This window comes from Helobdella robusta (genome assembly GCF_000326865.2).
Source record: "Helobdella robusta unplaced genomic scaffold HELROscaffold_8, whole genome shotgun sequence".
Classification (NCBI taxonomy): Eukaryota; Metazoa; Annelida; class Clitellata; order Rhynchobdellida; family Glossiphoniidae; genus Helobdella; species Helobdella robusta.
The window spans coordinates 5,720,971-5,737,284 of NW_008705459.1; the positions used below are offsets into that span (position 1 = coordinate 5,720,971).

At 32.6% G+C, this 16,314-nt stretch overlaps 2 protein-coding genes across 2 annotated transcripts; one reads left to right on the forward strand and one right to left on the reverse strand.

Annotated features, from left to right (window-relative positions):
- Positions 1 to 6,306: 6,306 nt before the first annotated feature.
- HELRODRAFT_165898 (hypothetical protein) lies at positions 6,307 to 7,615 on the forward strand (the record flags this gene model as incomplete). Its single annotated transcript, XM_009032365.1, has 2 exons — positions 6,307 to 6,369; positions 7,325 to 7,615. 2 exons carry the CDS (start codon positions 6,307 to 6,309, stop codon positions 7,613 to 7,615), a joined length of 354 nt encoding a protein of 117 aa, XP_009030613.1.
- A 4,564-nt stretch (positions 7,616 to 12,179) lies between these two features.
- HELRODRAFT_165899 (hypothetical protein) lies at positions 12,180 to 14,795 on the reverse strand (the record flags this gene model as incomplete). Its single annotated transcript, XM_009032366.1, has 2 exons — positions 12,180 to 12,593; positions 14,715 to 14,795. The coding sequence occupies 2 exons, from the start codon at positions 14,793 to 14,795 to the stop codon at positions 12,180 to 12,182; spliced, it is 495 nt and encodes a 164-aa protein (XP_009030614.1).
- Between the last annotated feature and the right edge of the window lie 1,519 nt (positions 14,796 to 16,314).

The following is a 16,314-nucleotide window of genomic DNA, read 5'->3' on the forward strand; positions in this document are numbered from 1 at the left end:
CTACCGTAACTTTTGACTCGAACGATAAAAAATCACCCTCCAGGAGTAAGCTCCTTGTTCGACCGTTGAAAGTGAGCGAAGGCCGTTATATTTATTCTAGTTATATGTATCAAACAGTATCTTGTTGAACAAAATAGTATCATAAAATGAATAAAGATACTTTTTTTTAATTTAAAAAATACTCAATTTGATTTCATTGCGATATCGATGATGATGATGATTGTGACGTGACTAATTAAAAAACATCAAATAAAATTTATAAAATAGGATGGGTATATCGTTGAGAAATCGTTGGGGGAAATGACGTCATGTTAACAGTAGTTATTTCACTAGATGGTAGTTGATCAGCCTGTATAAAGGTTATATTCAATTCCTATCAAATAAATTTGACCAAATATCATACGCAGGCAGAACTAAATAAAGAATTAGATAGATGGATATACGTAGTTATAATACATTTATAATGTTGTATTTCACATTCAAATCGTACAATTGTTTTATGGTTTAGTCTCAAATTATTTTGAATTCTCTCAAAAAATTTAAACTTTTTACTATATACTGGTTACTTTTAATAACAATTTTTAGAAAATTTTCAATTTGATTTCATCGCGATATCGATGATGATGATTGTGACCTGACTGATTAAAAAGCATAAAAAAATTTTTGAAAATAGGATGGAGAATTTGTTATATTGGAATGTTTGTGTATAAAGCGAGCAAAATTTTAAAATAAAAGGGCTTATAAATCTACGCATATTGGCTCGGCTTGGCTTGGCTTCGCTCGGCTTGGCTTCGCTCGGCTTGGAATCGGATGTTAAGCAAGGTGTGGTTTCAAACTATTTTGAATTCTACCCAAAGTAACTAGAATCCATGTATACAAATAATTAATATGATTATATGTTTATATAAAAAGCCAATATAGCAGATTCAACCAGCCAACCAGAAAGTTTCGAAGGCGTTCGTTCGATGACGTCAATTTAGTACGGTTAGCATTGTGGTTGAGAATGTATAATAGTGTAGTACATACATTAAATAGGTTTTTTACTGATGTGAATTATTGAAATGATGAAAATGTATGGTTGAAGCGAGTATAAATAGGAGCTGAGACAACACGAAAATCAGATCAGGCATTCTGCCTCGCTTGAAGCAGTCTGTCTGATCTCATTTATTTAAATTTTTTATTTTTTTTATTTATTTTATTATATAGAGTTATATATGTTGCCTGTGATTTGTATGTTGTATTTTTTTATATTTTAGGTGGGTTCTATAACGGTTGCTTATGCATACATACATACATACATACATCATGTTTGTTTGTGGTAATATGTTATGTTCTGTTTTACTCTTTTTTCTCTTTCTTCATGAGTCTTGAGTTAATAAAACATAGGTAGGTGAGATTGAGATTAATTTATTATATAGGTAGGCTAGGGCATAAAGTAACTTAGTTACATAGGTAGGTTAGGGACTTCTATTCTTTTACTCTACTTGGGGGTGTGTTTTTTGTTTTGTTTTTTGTTTTGTTTTGTTTCACACCATACATATAACAGGTACGCGGTGGTTCCTGGTTTTAGTGGGATTTTTATTGATTGAATGTGGTAGTATGCGTGGTTATATAGAGTTATATAGAGTTATATAGAGTTATATAGAGTTATATAGAGTTATATAGAGTTATATAGAGTTATATAGAGTTATATAGAGTTATATAGAGTTATATAGAGTTATATAGAGTTATATAGAGTTATATAGAGTTATATAGAGTTATATAGAGTTATATAGAGTTATATAGAGTTATATAGAGTTATATAGAGTTATATAGAGTTATATAGAGTTATATAGAGTTATATAGAGTTATATAGAGTTATATAGAGTTATATAGAGTTATATAGAGTTATATAGAGTTATATAGAGTTATATAGAGTTATATAGAGTTATATAGAGTTATATAGAGTTATATAGAGTTATATAGAGTTATATAGAGCATAAATCCTATATAGATACCTTTATTTGAGGTTCTTTTCTTTGCCGACCGGTCGGCTTCTTTGCGTTTCTCTTTTTACATTTTAATTGATTAAACAAATATCATTTTTCCATTCATTTAGGTTCGTTCAGGTTCATTCAGGTTCATTCAGGTTCATTCATTCAGGTTGAAACTTCCAGAGGAGTTCATCGTGGACGATCAGAATGGTTGTGATGTTACGCTACGTTCGTTCATTCATTGGCAAAGAATGCACGCCTGACAGGGGTACGTTTTACGGTTTCTTGGCGGTTCCTTTTTTTGCCAGTTGGCTTGCTTTTTCTGCTGGCGGGTTTCACCGCGGCTCGTTTTTCAATTTTCATTTATATTTATTTAAATAAAGAAGTTTTTTTCATTTTATTCATTTCATTCAGATTGAAGCTTTCAGAGGAGCTCATCATGGAAGATATCAGGCCACGTTCGTTTATTCAGTGGCAAAGAATACACGCCTGGCTGGGATACGTTTTAGCCTTTTTTTTCTGTAATTTATCATTAAGTAGGAATGCATACACGCACACACATACACACACAATTACATTAAGTAGCTATATAGGTAGGTTAGATAGGCATAATTTTAATTGTAGGTAGGATAGATAGGAAGCATACAACACTAAGGTAGTTGAATAGGTAGGCGCGTAAGTTTATCACTTCTATTTTTTCTTGCACCCACATTACACGCATCAGCGTATTGCACACACACAATTGCATACATAAACACATATGTTAGTATTTGAGCGTAATTTTATTTTCATTACACATTCTAATTTATTATTACTAAGGTTGAGAGTAATTTAATTTCATAGGTAGTTAAGGGCAATAATGTAATTCTAGGAACAATCTTGTAATGTAAATTAAAACGCTGTAAGTGTATCGATAGGTAGGTAAATTATAAGTTTTACATTATTATTATTAGGTTGGAGCCCAAGGCATTACGTAGGTGGTGGGGTGGGTGCCGAAAGGCCAATGAATTGGGCTCTTGAGTTTTGTAATTTTAGGTAAGCTATGGCCGTAATGTAATGAATAGGTAAGTTAAGGCTACGTTGTAACACAAACTCATTAATAGATTTAGGGTTTAAGTTTTATATTATTACTAAGTTGGAGCCCAAGGCATTACGTAGGTGGTGGGGTGGGTGCCGAAAGGCCAATGAATTGGGCTCTTGAGTTTTGTAATTTTAGGTAAGCTAGGGCTTAATTGTAATGAATAGGTAAGTTGAGGGTACGATATCCGATAGACTCTGAATTTCAAAGTCTCTTGTCAGAGGTAAGCCTTGGTGGCCAGTGGTGAACCGGCAATGGTTTACTATCCGGACGGCAATGGTTTACTATCTGCACGGTAATGATTTACTATGCGGCATGGCCATAGTCTACTACCCGCACGGCTTCCGGACGGCAAATGGTTTACTATCCGCACGGCAATAGTCTACTATCCGCACGGCAATGGTTTACTATCCGGTGCCCTGGCTGTCGGTGAGCCTTTGTGCAAGGATGGAGAATGGAGGGGGACTTTCGACTATCGTACCATTAATAATTTAAAATAAATTAGCTAAAGTAATTGAATAGGTAGATAGGATTATTTTTATTAAGCAATTTGAGATGCAGGCACCGCTAAGCTTTCTGATGAGAATCTTCTGTTTATCTTTCTCCATCAACACGGGCTGTGTTTCAACAACAATCTCGAGGAGGACTGGCACCAGTTTTGGAAGACAACGTAGGAACCGGAAAGCATTCAACATTCTGCCTTTGTCGAATGGACGACGGTAAGTTTTTTTTTACATTTTAATCTCTTTATTATTTTCAGTTATTATTTATTTGCCATTATTTCCATTTTATAATTTTTTGCTTCTGAGATTCTAACATTCATTTACTACTACGCTAATAAAAAAATTGTCTACAGAATTATGAGAGGTGGGCAGTGGTGGGAGTCAGCACGTTTCAGATGGTGGTCTCATGATGATTTACGTATGATGATGTGGTGTAGGAAGAATCAGCGCGTTGGCTGTTCGACTGACACTCAGAAGTTCGGATGAAATCTTGTGTGCCGATCTGAATGTGGTGGTCGGTGCAATGGATTAAAGTAACGACGATTTTTGAAGTAAGGTTTAGTTTCGTTTTTTTTTGTTTTTCTCATTCATTCATTTTTTCCCTCAATCTTTCAAATTATTCTTCCATTAATTGACGTTAATTCATTCTATTCATTCATTCATTCAGTCTTTTAACTAATTATCTAATTATTTAATCATTCAGTTCATCATTTATTCGTTCGTTCCTATGTTCCTTGATTTACTACTAAGCTAATAAAAACTTTTTACAGAATGATAAGATGTTGGCTGTGGTGGGCGTCAGCACGTTTCACATGGTAGTCTCATGATGATCGTTCCGATGACAATTTGAAGAAAACAACAACGACGATTTTTGAAGTATGGTTTAGTTTTTTTTTTATTTTTCTCATTCATTTTATCACTATCTTTCAAATTATTCCTCCACTAATTGATTCATTCTATTCATTCGTTAAATCATTTATTGATTGATTAATTAATTATTCATTCATTCAACCAATCGTTCAATCATTCAGTTAATCATTTATTCGTTCGTTCTTTTGTTCCTTGATTATTTACCAACACGCTAATTAAAAAAAACTTGTCTACAGAATAATGAGAGGTGGGCTGTGGTGAGCATCAGCATGTTTCAGATGGTGGTCTCATGATGATCGTTCCGATGACAATTTGAAGATAAAAGAAAATTTGTTCTTGTACCATCGTACCATTGAAAGTACTCGAATTTGTCATTTCAATAAGGTAAGTTGCCTTTTTTCCAATGGCTTGTTTTTTACTTTAAAGAATTATTATTTTTTTCAATTTAGTGTTTTTCAGTATCCGGTCAAATTCATTCCATCGATGCGTGTCAGATGATGGTCGGTGCAATGGAGTGAAGAGTGTAGTGAGTGAAGAAGTTTTTAGAGAGTACACGCCCGCACATTTACACGCACACATCAATAAAACACACACATACACAACATCCATTCATTCGGTGTCGTTGTTGTTATGTTTTTCTTCAACTTTCTATTTTCTTTACCAGACTTATTTTAATTCGTAGGTAAGTTAGGGATTCAGATGAGTTGAACAATCGTAGGTAGGCTAGGGTTTAAAATTAGTTAAAAAGTTTCAAGTAAAATAAAAATGCTGAAATATGTAAAATAAAATACCTAAAACATGTAAAATTCCAAAAACGTAGAAAAACATATTTGTAGGTAGGTGAGTTGAGTTAATGATTATAAGTAAGCTAGGGCCCTGAGAGTAATTTAATTGTAGGTAGGTGACTGACTACTATTCTTGCGACTTTTTACTAGTTTTTTGTGATGTGTTTGTTTTCGCTTCACAGCCCCACACCAACAAAACAAACTACATTTTATTCTCGTCGTCGACTTAAATTTTACCTTTTTGAACAATCTTTTTAATAATGTCTATTTATTTAATTATTTATTAAATGTTGACTGGTTTCTAGTTTTTTTAAATTTGGTTATATAATTTTTGGATATTTCTTGATTTAATAAAAGCAACTATTGTGTTTTTCTTTTACTAAAATCTCGAAATTGTTTGTAGATCTGTACAGTTAAGTGTTTGTTCGAGTTTGAACAAGCCTTGCAAATATTTTTCAAATATGGTTCATTGATTGGTCGATTGGTTGGTTGATTAGTTGATTGAATGAATGGTTGGTTGTTTGATTGATTGATCTCATAGTATTGTATATATGAAAAAAAAAATCCGATTAAGTCAACATACGGCTTTACTTGGCCACTGTATTTTACCAGACAAAAGCAATTTCTTTCTTTATATTGACAAAAATAATTGTGAAATGAATATATTGACTTATCGCCACGACACTGTTGTATGAGACCCAGTAAGCCACTGCAGTAAGCCAACGTATGATTTCAGCAACCATAATTTCTATGAGCACCAGCAGAATGTAAAATATTCATTGAATATAATGAAGATAGTTGTTCAAATAACAATTTTGATCTATTTAGGCCGTTTATTTCATGAGCAAACAACTTTTTAACATGATCGAATAGTGTAAAAAAGGGTGACTTTAGTTCAACTAAGCCAACCTTCGGCTTCAGTATTCAAATTAACAACAATAATTTAATAATACATAATTTTATTTAATAAAATCATAATTTTATTTAATAAAATTAAAGAGAATTACTACAATGTTTTAAGCATATTAAGTCAAGTAAATATTTTATATAGCTTGCTCGTTAAAATCCCTGCAATTTCGTAAGCCAATAATCCAAGCATGTCAAATAGCCCGACTCTTGACTCGAACGATAATAAATCACCCTCCAAATCTCTTCCGGAAGTAAGCTCCTTGTTCGACCGTTAAAAGTGAGCGAAGGCCGTTATATTTATTTTAGTTATGTGTAAAATACCATATATAGAATATATATATATGTAATATATATATATATATATATATATATATATATATTATATATATGTGTAAATTACATTGGCAGGTCAAATAGGGGACGAGAGTGGGAAAAGGCATGACCCTCTCCAGTATGATCGGGGTTGCTATTAAAAATTAGTAAAACTTCGTTTTTAGACAAAAATATTCATCAAGAGCGAATAGTTATCATTATGAACTACGCACTATAGCTCAATTTTCAGAACGTAGCGCTGATATAGTGAACTAAACTGATAGTTTTATAATAATTTCATGTAGTACTCAATCTTCTGAATATAAAAATGTATAATTTTATCATTGAAAAGTCAAAGTTTTTTGATGCATAGTATTTTGAATCGACGAAATAAATATACCATTATGCATATTAGTATAGTTTTGTACTTTTGGAATATCGCCCTGATATAGCGAATTAAGCTGGTAGTATATTACTAGATTCATGTGGTACTCATTTTCCTGAGCATGAAAATATATGATATATCAATCACATTTCCATTACTTTGTCATCACGGTTAATCAACTTACAGAACAATCTGCTTCCCGCTGTTTTCATTGGTTCTTTTAAAATTATCTCTCTTACTCATGGATAGATATACATATTATACATACTCATTGATATATATATATAATATACTTGATCTGAGTCACAAGGTGTAGTCACCCAACTTGTTAAAGGGTACTGTTGAACTTTATAAAAGTAGTAGTAGAGATAATTTTGTGATATAAATATAGAACTATTTTGATGTTGAAACTTCACATCGTTTAAGAAATTCATTTTTTTTCACAATATTTTGATCGTTCGTTAAATTAATCAACGTAAAACACGTAATTTTGTAACCGTCCGTCACAGATATGTCTTCAGTTCCATAGAGGTTCCAACAAATATAACAACTCCACGTCCACTCTCTATAAATTGTTCCGGTCATTTATCACCTCTGTGTCCGGTACAGAGCTGTACAAGAGAAATGAAATCAGTCCAATATTACTCCAACACCACGACATCAATCCAATAATACTAGCATTGTCATTAATTGCTCATAAAATATTTTTCCTGGAGCTACTCCTGAAATATTTCCGCTTTCATTTTGCCCTAGATCCCGTCTGTATCCGGTCTTTTAAAAGCTTCGACACGCGAGAATAACAATAAAAACAGTAATAATAACAATAAAAACAATTGACGAGATTATTCTTATTAGTTTGCCTTACTTATATTATCAATAACTAACTCATATATTATTGATTCACGTGTAGATAACTTGAAAAGATTGATAGATTGAAAAGATTGATGGTCGTTTGCCTATTTTTTGTACTAACAAAATATAATTATTCATTTTTTCTTATATTTTTAAGATTTAACGATTCAAGTATTTCCGCAGAGCTTAAAATATCTGACGGACAACTTGATTAATGTTCATTTTGGGAAAAAATTTATTTCAAGTCAAATGCGAAAAAACGCGGGCGACTGGAAGGGTTTGAAAGTCTCGTAACTCTGCAACTATCATACCATTCCTGTTATTGACGTGATCTGATTAATGATGATCACCATTTCTTGAGCATTTTTTAAAATTCTACAAATATTTTAATTTAATTTACATCAGAGAATGTTCGTGTGAGAGAGTTTAATATTTATGGGCGTAAAGTCCTTCTAACTTTTTAATTTCATGACTACATTTATGCATTTTTTACTTTCGAGAAAAAGAAACAAAAATTTTTTCTCTTTAATTCAAACAAATGTCCATTAGAAAAATTTTACACATTGAAATTAAAACGTTGTTTGAATTAGAAGATAGTTTAGATGAACTGGAATGATGCTGTGTTTTCACCAACAAACACACGAACCTATACATACAAAAAAACACACGCATACATACACATACACACACACACATTCAAACACAAACAATTTGCTAATGTTTTGCTGCTAACCATGTTGTTTCAAGTACAAAAATCAGAATCGGAATTTTCGGAATCTGATAAAAATAAAGCAATTTTTTAAAAATCTGTTCAATTTCACGGTACATTTTACATTAAGATTTTTAGAAAGAACTTTGTGTTACGCGTCTATAAACAATATTCAAACAACAGAAAGAAAGACACAAAGACACATACACAAACACACACATACATATATACACACTCACAAACACACACGCAATCACACACATATACAAACATTCTCTTGCACATACACAGAAACACATTGTGTTACTAGATACTTTTTTGCAAAAAGATTGCGGCAATGTATAAAGTATTAATAACAATATCTACTTAAAACTCAGTTGCTGAAATTTTGTCATCGTAATCATTAGCATCCTCATCATCGCCGTCATCATCTTCTTCATCATCACATCATCGTCATTTCTAAAGATGTCATCATCTGCCAGCGCACAACAGGCACTAGCAACAACAATAATAAACTTCATCGTACATGAATATAAACATCGCCTGACACAAAGGCATCACGATCATATCATTACAATGATTATGGATGTATGGAAGGAGGTTCAGCTGATGATTTATTTAGATCGGAAGTCAGTGGTGCCGCTACCATTACGACTTTGTTTATTAATTTGTTTATTCATTAAATTATTCTTGTTTGCTCATTTGTTCATTCTTTCATCCAACAGATTGCCCATCCATCCCCTCATCCATCAGTTCATCCTTTGACACCTCCATACATTCATTAATTTATCCATCCATTTATTCAACCATCCATCCATCCATTTATTAATTCATTCCCCATTCTACTCATCCATCCAACCATACATTCATTCAACCATTCGTTCATTTCTCTTCTTTCTAGACAGCAGTTGCGAAAAACTCCCCAAGGTCCCGACGACACACACACACACACAACACACACACACATGCAGACGACAAACACACACACACGCGCGCACGCACACACGCACACACACAAACGTGTATACTTACGCGTTGGAACCTACATAAACGCATGCATGCATATAAAAACCCATGTGCTATGCCAACCTTGGAACGTAAAAATTAAAATTTCGTTCGCACGATAAAAAGTTTAATTACATGCTAAATAGACAAATAGCAATATACAAACACGTACACATACACACGCACACACCTCAATACGTACAGCATAAACACAATTTATTTATGTATATAATTTTATTACACATACAAACACAATGATACATACAACATACTATACATAAGCAAATGAAAAGACTAGAAGATTAATATGTACATTATATATATATATATGTGTATGTATCTGTGATTGTGTTTGTATGTGTGGGTGTTTGTGTGTGTGTGAGTGTATATGTTATGTTACTTATGTTCTTATGGTATAGATGTATAGAAAGATGTAGAGATATACCACAGAATAACTTAACTATTCACAAAGACTGGTAAAAAAAGCCAAGACAAAATCACGCAAATAGTAAAAGAAATAATAAAATAATAATATCACTATATTATTAATAAAATAAATTACTGTTATTATTATTATTATTAATTTTGTCTTCGTCGTCATCATTCCTTTATTAGCATGTTTATAGTAATTAGGCAAATACGTCAATACAATCCAGCATCTAGAAGGAGAGTTGGATATCATAATCTATATTTTTTATGTACTTTCAATGCATATATTAATAAAATCAATACAGTTTTTTGTAATGCAAATTGTCATATCTATTGATGTACATACACATGTATGTTTGTATATATTATATATACATATGTATAATATTTAAAAACATGTGTGTACGTGTGTATGCGTATGTGCGTGTGTGTGTTTGTGTGTGTGTTTCGAGTTTTCATCGCTAAGAATATCTTCTTTCCGTCATTAAACTTCAAGCTCGTGTATTGATGTGCTACTTTGAAATCTCATTAAAGTTAAATATTATAACAAACTCTACCTTTTAAAAAACTACAGGAAAATAATTACGTACTATCATTAATATCATGCACACAAACACACACAAATACACACACACCGATATAAACACGCATACACATACACACACGCATATTTATGTTTTTATACACACGCCATTTGAGTTTGTCAAATTACGAAGAAAATAAAGCAAACAAAATTAAACGTGTATAAGTGAATGATCACCTACCACTCCTTGCTTAAACAAAACAATCAAAAATTTTTTAAAAATTTTGAACAAGATATTAAATTGAATGACTATTGCGATGTTCTAATGATGAAGGTACGTTACTTGTATGTATATCGTTAGAGGTAATGAGGTGCTAGTAAGAAAATGAAAATAAAAGAAAAATTAAATTATGATAAAATGTTTTGTGATAACAATAACGATGATGAAAAAGTATTCCTAGCAATAACCAAACAAGACAAAAAAAATAACTTATACAAAAAGATTAATACTAACCCAAATTCCCTAATAAATTTTACAAAAAACTACCAAATCATACAAAATGCACCAAATACCGGTACTAATCAAATCTAATATTATAAAAAACAAAAGAATATCATAAAAATTATAACACGAAAAAATACAAACCATAACCAAAACATACTAAAACCACTAAGAAATACCAAAATTTTCGTACACAGCATACCAAGTACATCAAGAAATACAAAAAATTTTGTACAAAACATACCAAAACCATCAAGAAATACAAAAATTTTTGTACAAAACATACCAAAACAATTAAGAAATACAAAAATTTTCTTACACAGCCGTCTTACGTGAAGCTTGAGAGATTTTTTTTAGGCCAACGACGTTCTTCTAAGTGATATTCTCCACTTAATTAATTTGCCGGCTATTCAATTAACAACAGCTTTGTAAGCTATCCATCATTATCACCATCATCACCATCTCGATATTGTTATTATTATTCTTTTTATTAACATTATTATTATTATTATTATTACAATTATTTTTATTATTATAAAGAAGACGATCACCGTCATATTGTTCTTGAAGTATATTATCGTCATTATCATTGCTGGAACCAGTAGCAGCAGCAACAACAGTAGCGGTTGTATTATTATTATTATTATAATTATTATTATTATTATTATTAGTAGTAGTAGTAGTAGTAGTTATCGTAGTAGTTGTAGTACAATAATGGTAGTAGTATTAGTGGTTGTAGTAGTAGTAGTAGTAGTAGTTGTCGTAGTAGTAGCTGCAGTAGTAGTGGTGATGGTAGTAGAAGAAGTAGTATTATTTTGTTTCAACTTCATCATCTCGGTGTTGTTTACGGATGTAGATTTTTTTCTTTCCCCGAAAGAAAATTGTGACAAGCGCAAGACAATATCAATTTTTGACATTATCATCTTCATACTCCTCCTCCTCCTCCTCCTCCTCCTCATCATCATCATCATCATCCTCAGTGAGACCATCATTGTCGTTGTCGTCGTCGTCATCACTAAAATCATTATTTTACATTTCAGTGGTAATGTCCGTCATCACCTGACGAACAGTTGAACGAACAAAAGTATGAATATCAATCATATAAGTAAAAAACTTGAATAAGTAAATGAATTGCTGTAATTTAAATATTAAAATCTCGTAATTTTTTATATGATGGAAAATTTCGCAAGGATAGAATATAGTAGGAAACAATTTTTCAAAATAACTTCAACCTTGATTTTATAATGTAAAACTTAGCGAGATGTGAACATTTATTTTAATATATATTTTTTTAAATCAAGCACGAAAAACTTACAAAACAGTCGATTGAATCTAGCAACAAAACTATCTGACGCAAGCGCGGATGGAAAATCCGAAGCAGCCGCAGCTGAGGCAGCTTCCAAGACCACCGAAATTCCTTCTCTGTGCATCATCTCCATCGCCTCTCAGACGAGCATTATCGCACCTCCTCGTTAGATGTTTGCATCCATTAATAGTACTAGAAGCGGTTGCAGTGACTGTGGTTGCAGTGAGGGGAGCCGCGGTGAAAGCTGCTGAATGAGCTTCACGTGTGAGCGACCTGCTATTGCAGCACCTGCTGAAGAATAATTTCTTGATTGTTCTCCTAAATTTGACGTTGATGATGCTGTAGAGGATGACGTTGACGCTGAAGTTGAGCAGATGAAAGCAGTTTGTGACGTCGACTGCTATTCGCAGCTGGTAGTAGGTGGTCGGGTGGCTTGTCGCCATCACGTGGTTCTGTGGTGTGGAGAAAAATTCAATATATCGGTCTGGTTTATTCAATTTATTTTTATCAAATTCATTCATTGAATATTTTTAGCGAAAATTTTATGAAAATGAGAAAATATTTTTTTGCATTTTACAAATGTCTTTTGCTGATTTTCATCAGTTTTCTATTTCACTAAAAAAATTCTAAATTGCTCCCAAAACAACGACAGTTTTGAAAACTGACAACGAAAAATACATTAAAACATTTCTCTAGGACAAAATTTTTTTTCCGATTTTTGTTCCAATGTTCACAGAAAAAAAATTCTAAATTCAAAGAGCAAATTAACAATAGTTGTTTTTTTTATAAAAAAAAGGTCTTTTCCTGGAAAAAAAGAGAAAAATTTTGACTTTTTTGCCCTCTTGGATAATTGATTGCGAATTAATCATCAGCCCTCGCGTTAGTGTACTTGTTGCAAAAACATCGTGTATTATTTTTCATACTATTTTTCATCTTGTTTGTTTGTTTGTTTGTTTGGAGAAGTTTGCTTATGTTTTATTTTGTTTAATAGCATTAATGTGAGTTACGTGTTCATGTTATGAGTGGTGCAACTATTAACATTAGTTAAATATCACCATGCATTCGATTTGTCTGTGTTCGTTTCTATGTATATGCATTTATACGCAGTGTTTATTCTATTTATGTTATGTATGTTTATGTGTGTTTATAACAAAATAAACAGTATTATTTCGGGTTATACAGTGTTTGTTGTTCTATCTGTCGTAGAATAATGTTCGTTTAATTTCGTTTATCTACGTTGCCAAATTCATTGGTTGGATCAGTGCATCTCGCCGGCACTGAATAACAATAACTTTATGTTAATACTGGCATCAATCACGCCGGCAGCTATAACCATAACAACTACAACGACCACAACAGCAGCCACAAAAGCAGCCACAACAGTCACAGCAGCCACAAGAACAACCAAAACAGCCACAACAACAACCACAACAGCCACAACAACAAACAAAACAGCCACAACAACAACCACAACAGCAATCACAAGAGCCACGAAAACCGCAAAGCCGATGCCAAATAAGCAATCCCACTACGACTTATCTACTAAAACACGGCAGAAGCAGCAGCAGCAGCAGCAACAACAACTACATGTTAACCACCTAATTACTACACGCCACTACAAATTGCCACTGTGTAATTACCAAAAAATTAACACATAATTGAATCTAATTACTACATAACCACAACAATTTGTTACGCAATACTGCTTGATTACAAAAAACTATCTCCTAATTACAATAAGTTATTACGTATTTACAGAAAATACTAGTCTTAATCCTAACTAATTTTTTTACAAAAACAATAGATTACTGCATACTTACATTAAATTACAACTTTATTAATCCATGATTACAACGAATTAGTTAGTATATTTCAACCAACTGATAATGTTGTCATCTCTATAGAAAAAATTTGTGTAATGTGAAATCAAACACTTCTGCTAACGGAATGATTAAAATACATAACATACCTTGAAAATTATTATTACAATCATAATAAATTTATAAAAACTAATTATAAAATCATAAATAAGCCTAATTATAAAAAGCATAATAAATAAAAATAATTTAAATACTTTATTCCCAGAATGGCGAAAATTATACTGGTTTACGCAAACTCAAAAGAATTGAACTATGAGATTGAAGATCGATATTTGAGATGAATAAGCTCCATTTATACAAATGCAGCATCATTAGTGTAAAGACGAAATAATAATTATTTTTATTATTATTTTTATTATAATCTAATTCTAATTTATTATAATTTAATATTACTGTAACCATTATCATCATCATCATCATCATCATTATCATCATCATCATCATCATCATCGCTATCGTAATGTCATCATCATGTCACAAATTTTTTGACGATAATCATCATAGTAGCCATCTTCATCATCATCGTAATCATCAGTTCATTCTTATCGCCACCATCGTCCTCGTTGTCATCGTCATAATCATCATTAATCATCATCACCAACTTCATCTTCATCACCATCCTCATCGCATGCTAGCATGCCCTAGTCAACTTAATCTGCAGCAGCTACAGTAGCAGCATCTCCATCATCTGACTTCGGATGATTTCTTTGACACCTTCTTGCATAATCCCATAATTTCTCTTCTCTTGCTATCAAACAAACCAATCCGCTCCATCTTGATTTCTCCCCCCCCCCACAATCTCTCTTCTCAGTAACTCTCTCTTCTTCCTAAATATCTCTCTTCTCAGTCACCCTTTCTTCTCACCCACTATCTCTCTTCTCAGTCACCCTCTCTTCTCACTCTCTTATTTTACTCACCGTTATCTTTTTATCTATCGCTTTTCTATCTGCGACAGTTTTTATTAACTACGTTTTTCGTTCAATCTTCATATTTTATTATTTTTTTACTTTTTTTCATCTCTTTTTCTTCGCTTTTCGTTTTTTTCTCTAATTTTTCTCTTTTATTTGTCTCTCTCTCTCTCTATCTTTTGCATTCTCTCTCTCCTCTCTTTCTCTCTATCTCTATCATCTTACAATCTACAAATCTTTAAAGCGTGCAAGGCTCGATAAGACGGCAGAAAAATATTACAAACAAACAAACGAACAAATCAAAAAATAAAAAAAAAATCATAAAAATTAAACAAATAAACAAATGAACAGAGTAAAAAAAAGAGCGTGAATGAAAGAAAATGAAGAATAATGTTGAACGTGGGATGTAGCGTAGCATACAGCAAAGCACGCCAAACACAAGATGACAAAGAAAAAAAAATTTTTTTTTGATTTCTTTGTTTTCGTGTCTTTTTTCATTTTTTGCGGCAAATTAAATTATCGCTCTTTTTAAAAATGTTCTTTGATGTTGGAGATGATTGATAGAGACGGATGAACGAGTGGGTGCATGATTGGTCAGGTGGCCAGAGGACTGGATTGGGTAGATGAATGGATGGAGGAAGAAAAAAAAGGAACGACGGATGGATGGATGGATGGATGGATGGATGGATGGATGGATGGATGGATGGATGGATGGATGGATGGATGGATGGATGGATGGATGGATGGATGGATGGATGGATGGATGGATGGATGGATGGATGGATGGATGGATGGATGGATGGATGGATGGATGGATGGATGGATGGATGGATGGATGGATGGATGGATGGATGGATGGATGGATGGATGGATGGATGGATGGATGGATGGATGGATGGATGGATGGATGGATGGATGGATGGATGGATGGATGGATGGATGGATGGATGGATGGATGGATGGATGGTTGGATGGATGGGTGGATGGATACGCGAGTAGGTTGGTTGATGAATGAGAGCAAGGATGAATGGATGGAATGAAGAATGATGATTGATCGATAAATGAAAATATAATTATGTGGATAGATAGATTCAAAGATGGATAGATTTATGGATAAATAGATTTATGAATAGATAGAAAACATGAAAGAATACGCTGATCCATTCAAATGGTGACTACTGTAACATTGACTGTTGCTATACAATTCAGTAAATAATATTAATAATATCACGTGCATGTGTGTGTGTGTTTGTGTACGTGCATGCGTGTTAACAAATTTTCCAATCTTATTCAGACTAGGAGCTATGTAGATACAGAACAAGAGGCATGTAATTTTAAAGAAAGCACAGGAATGCTGTAACTGTAAATGTATTCTTGAGTACCTA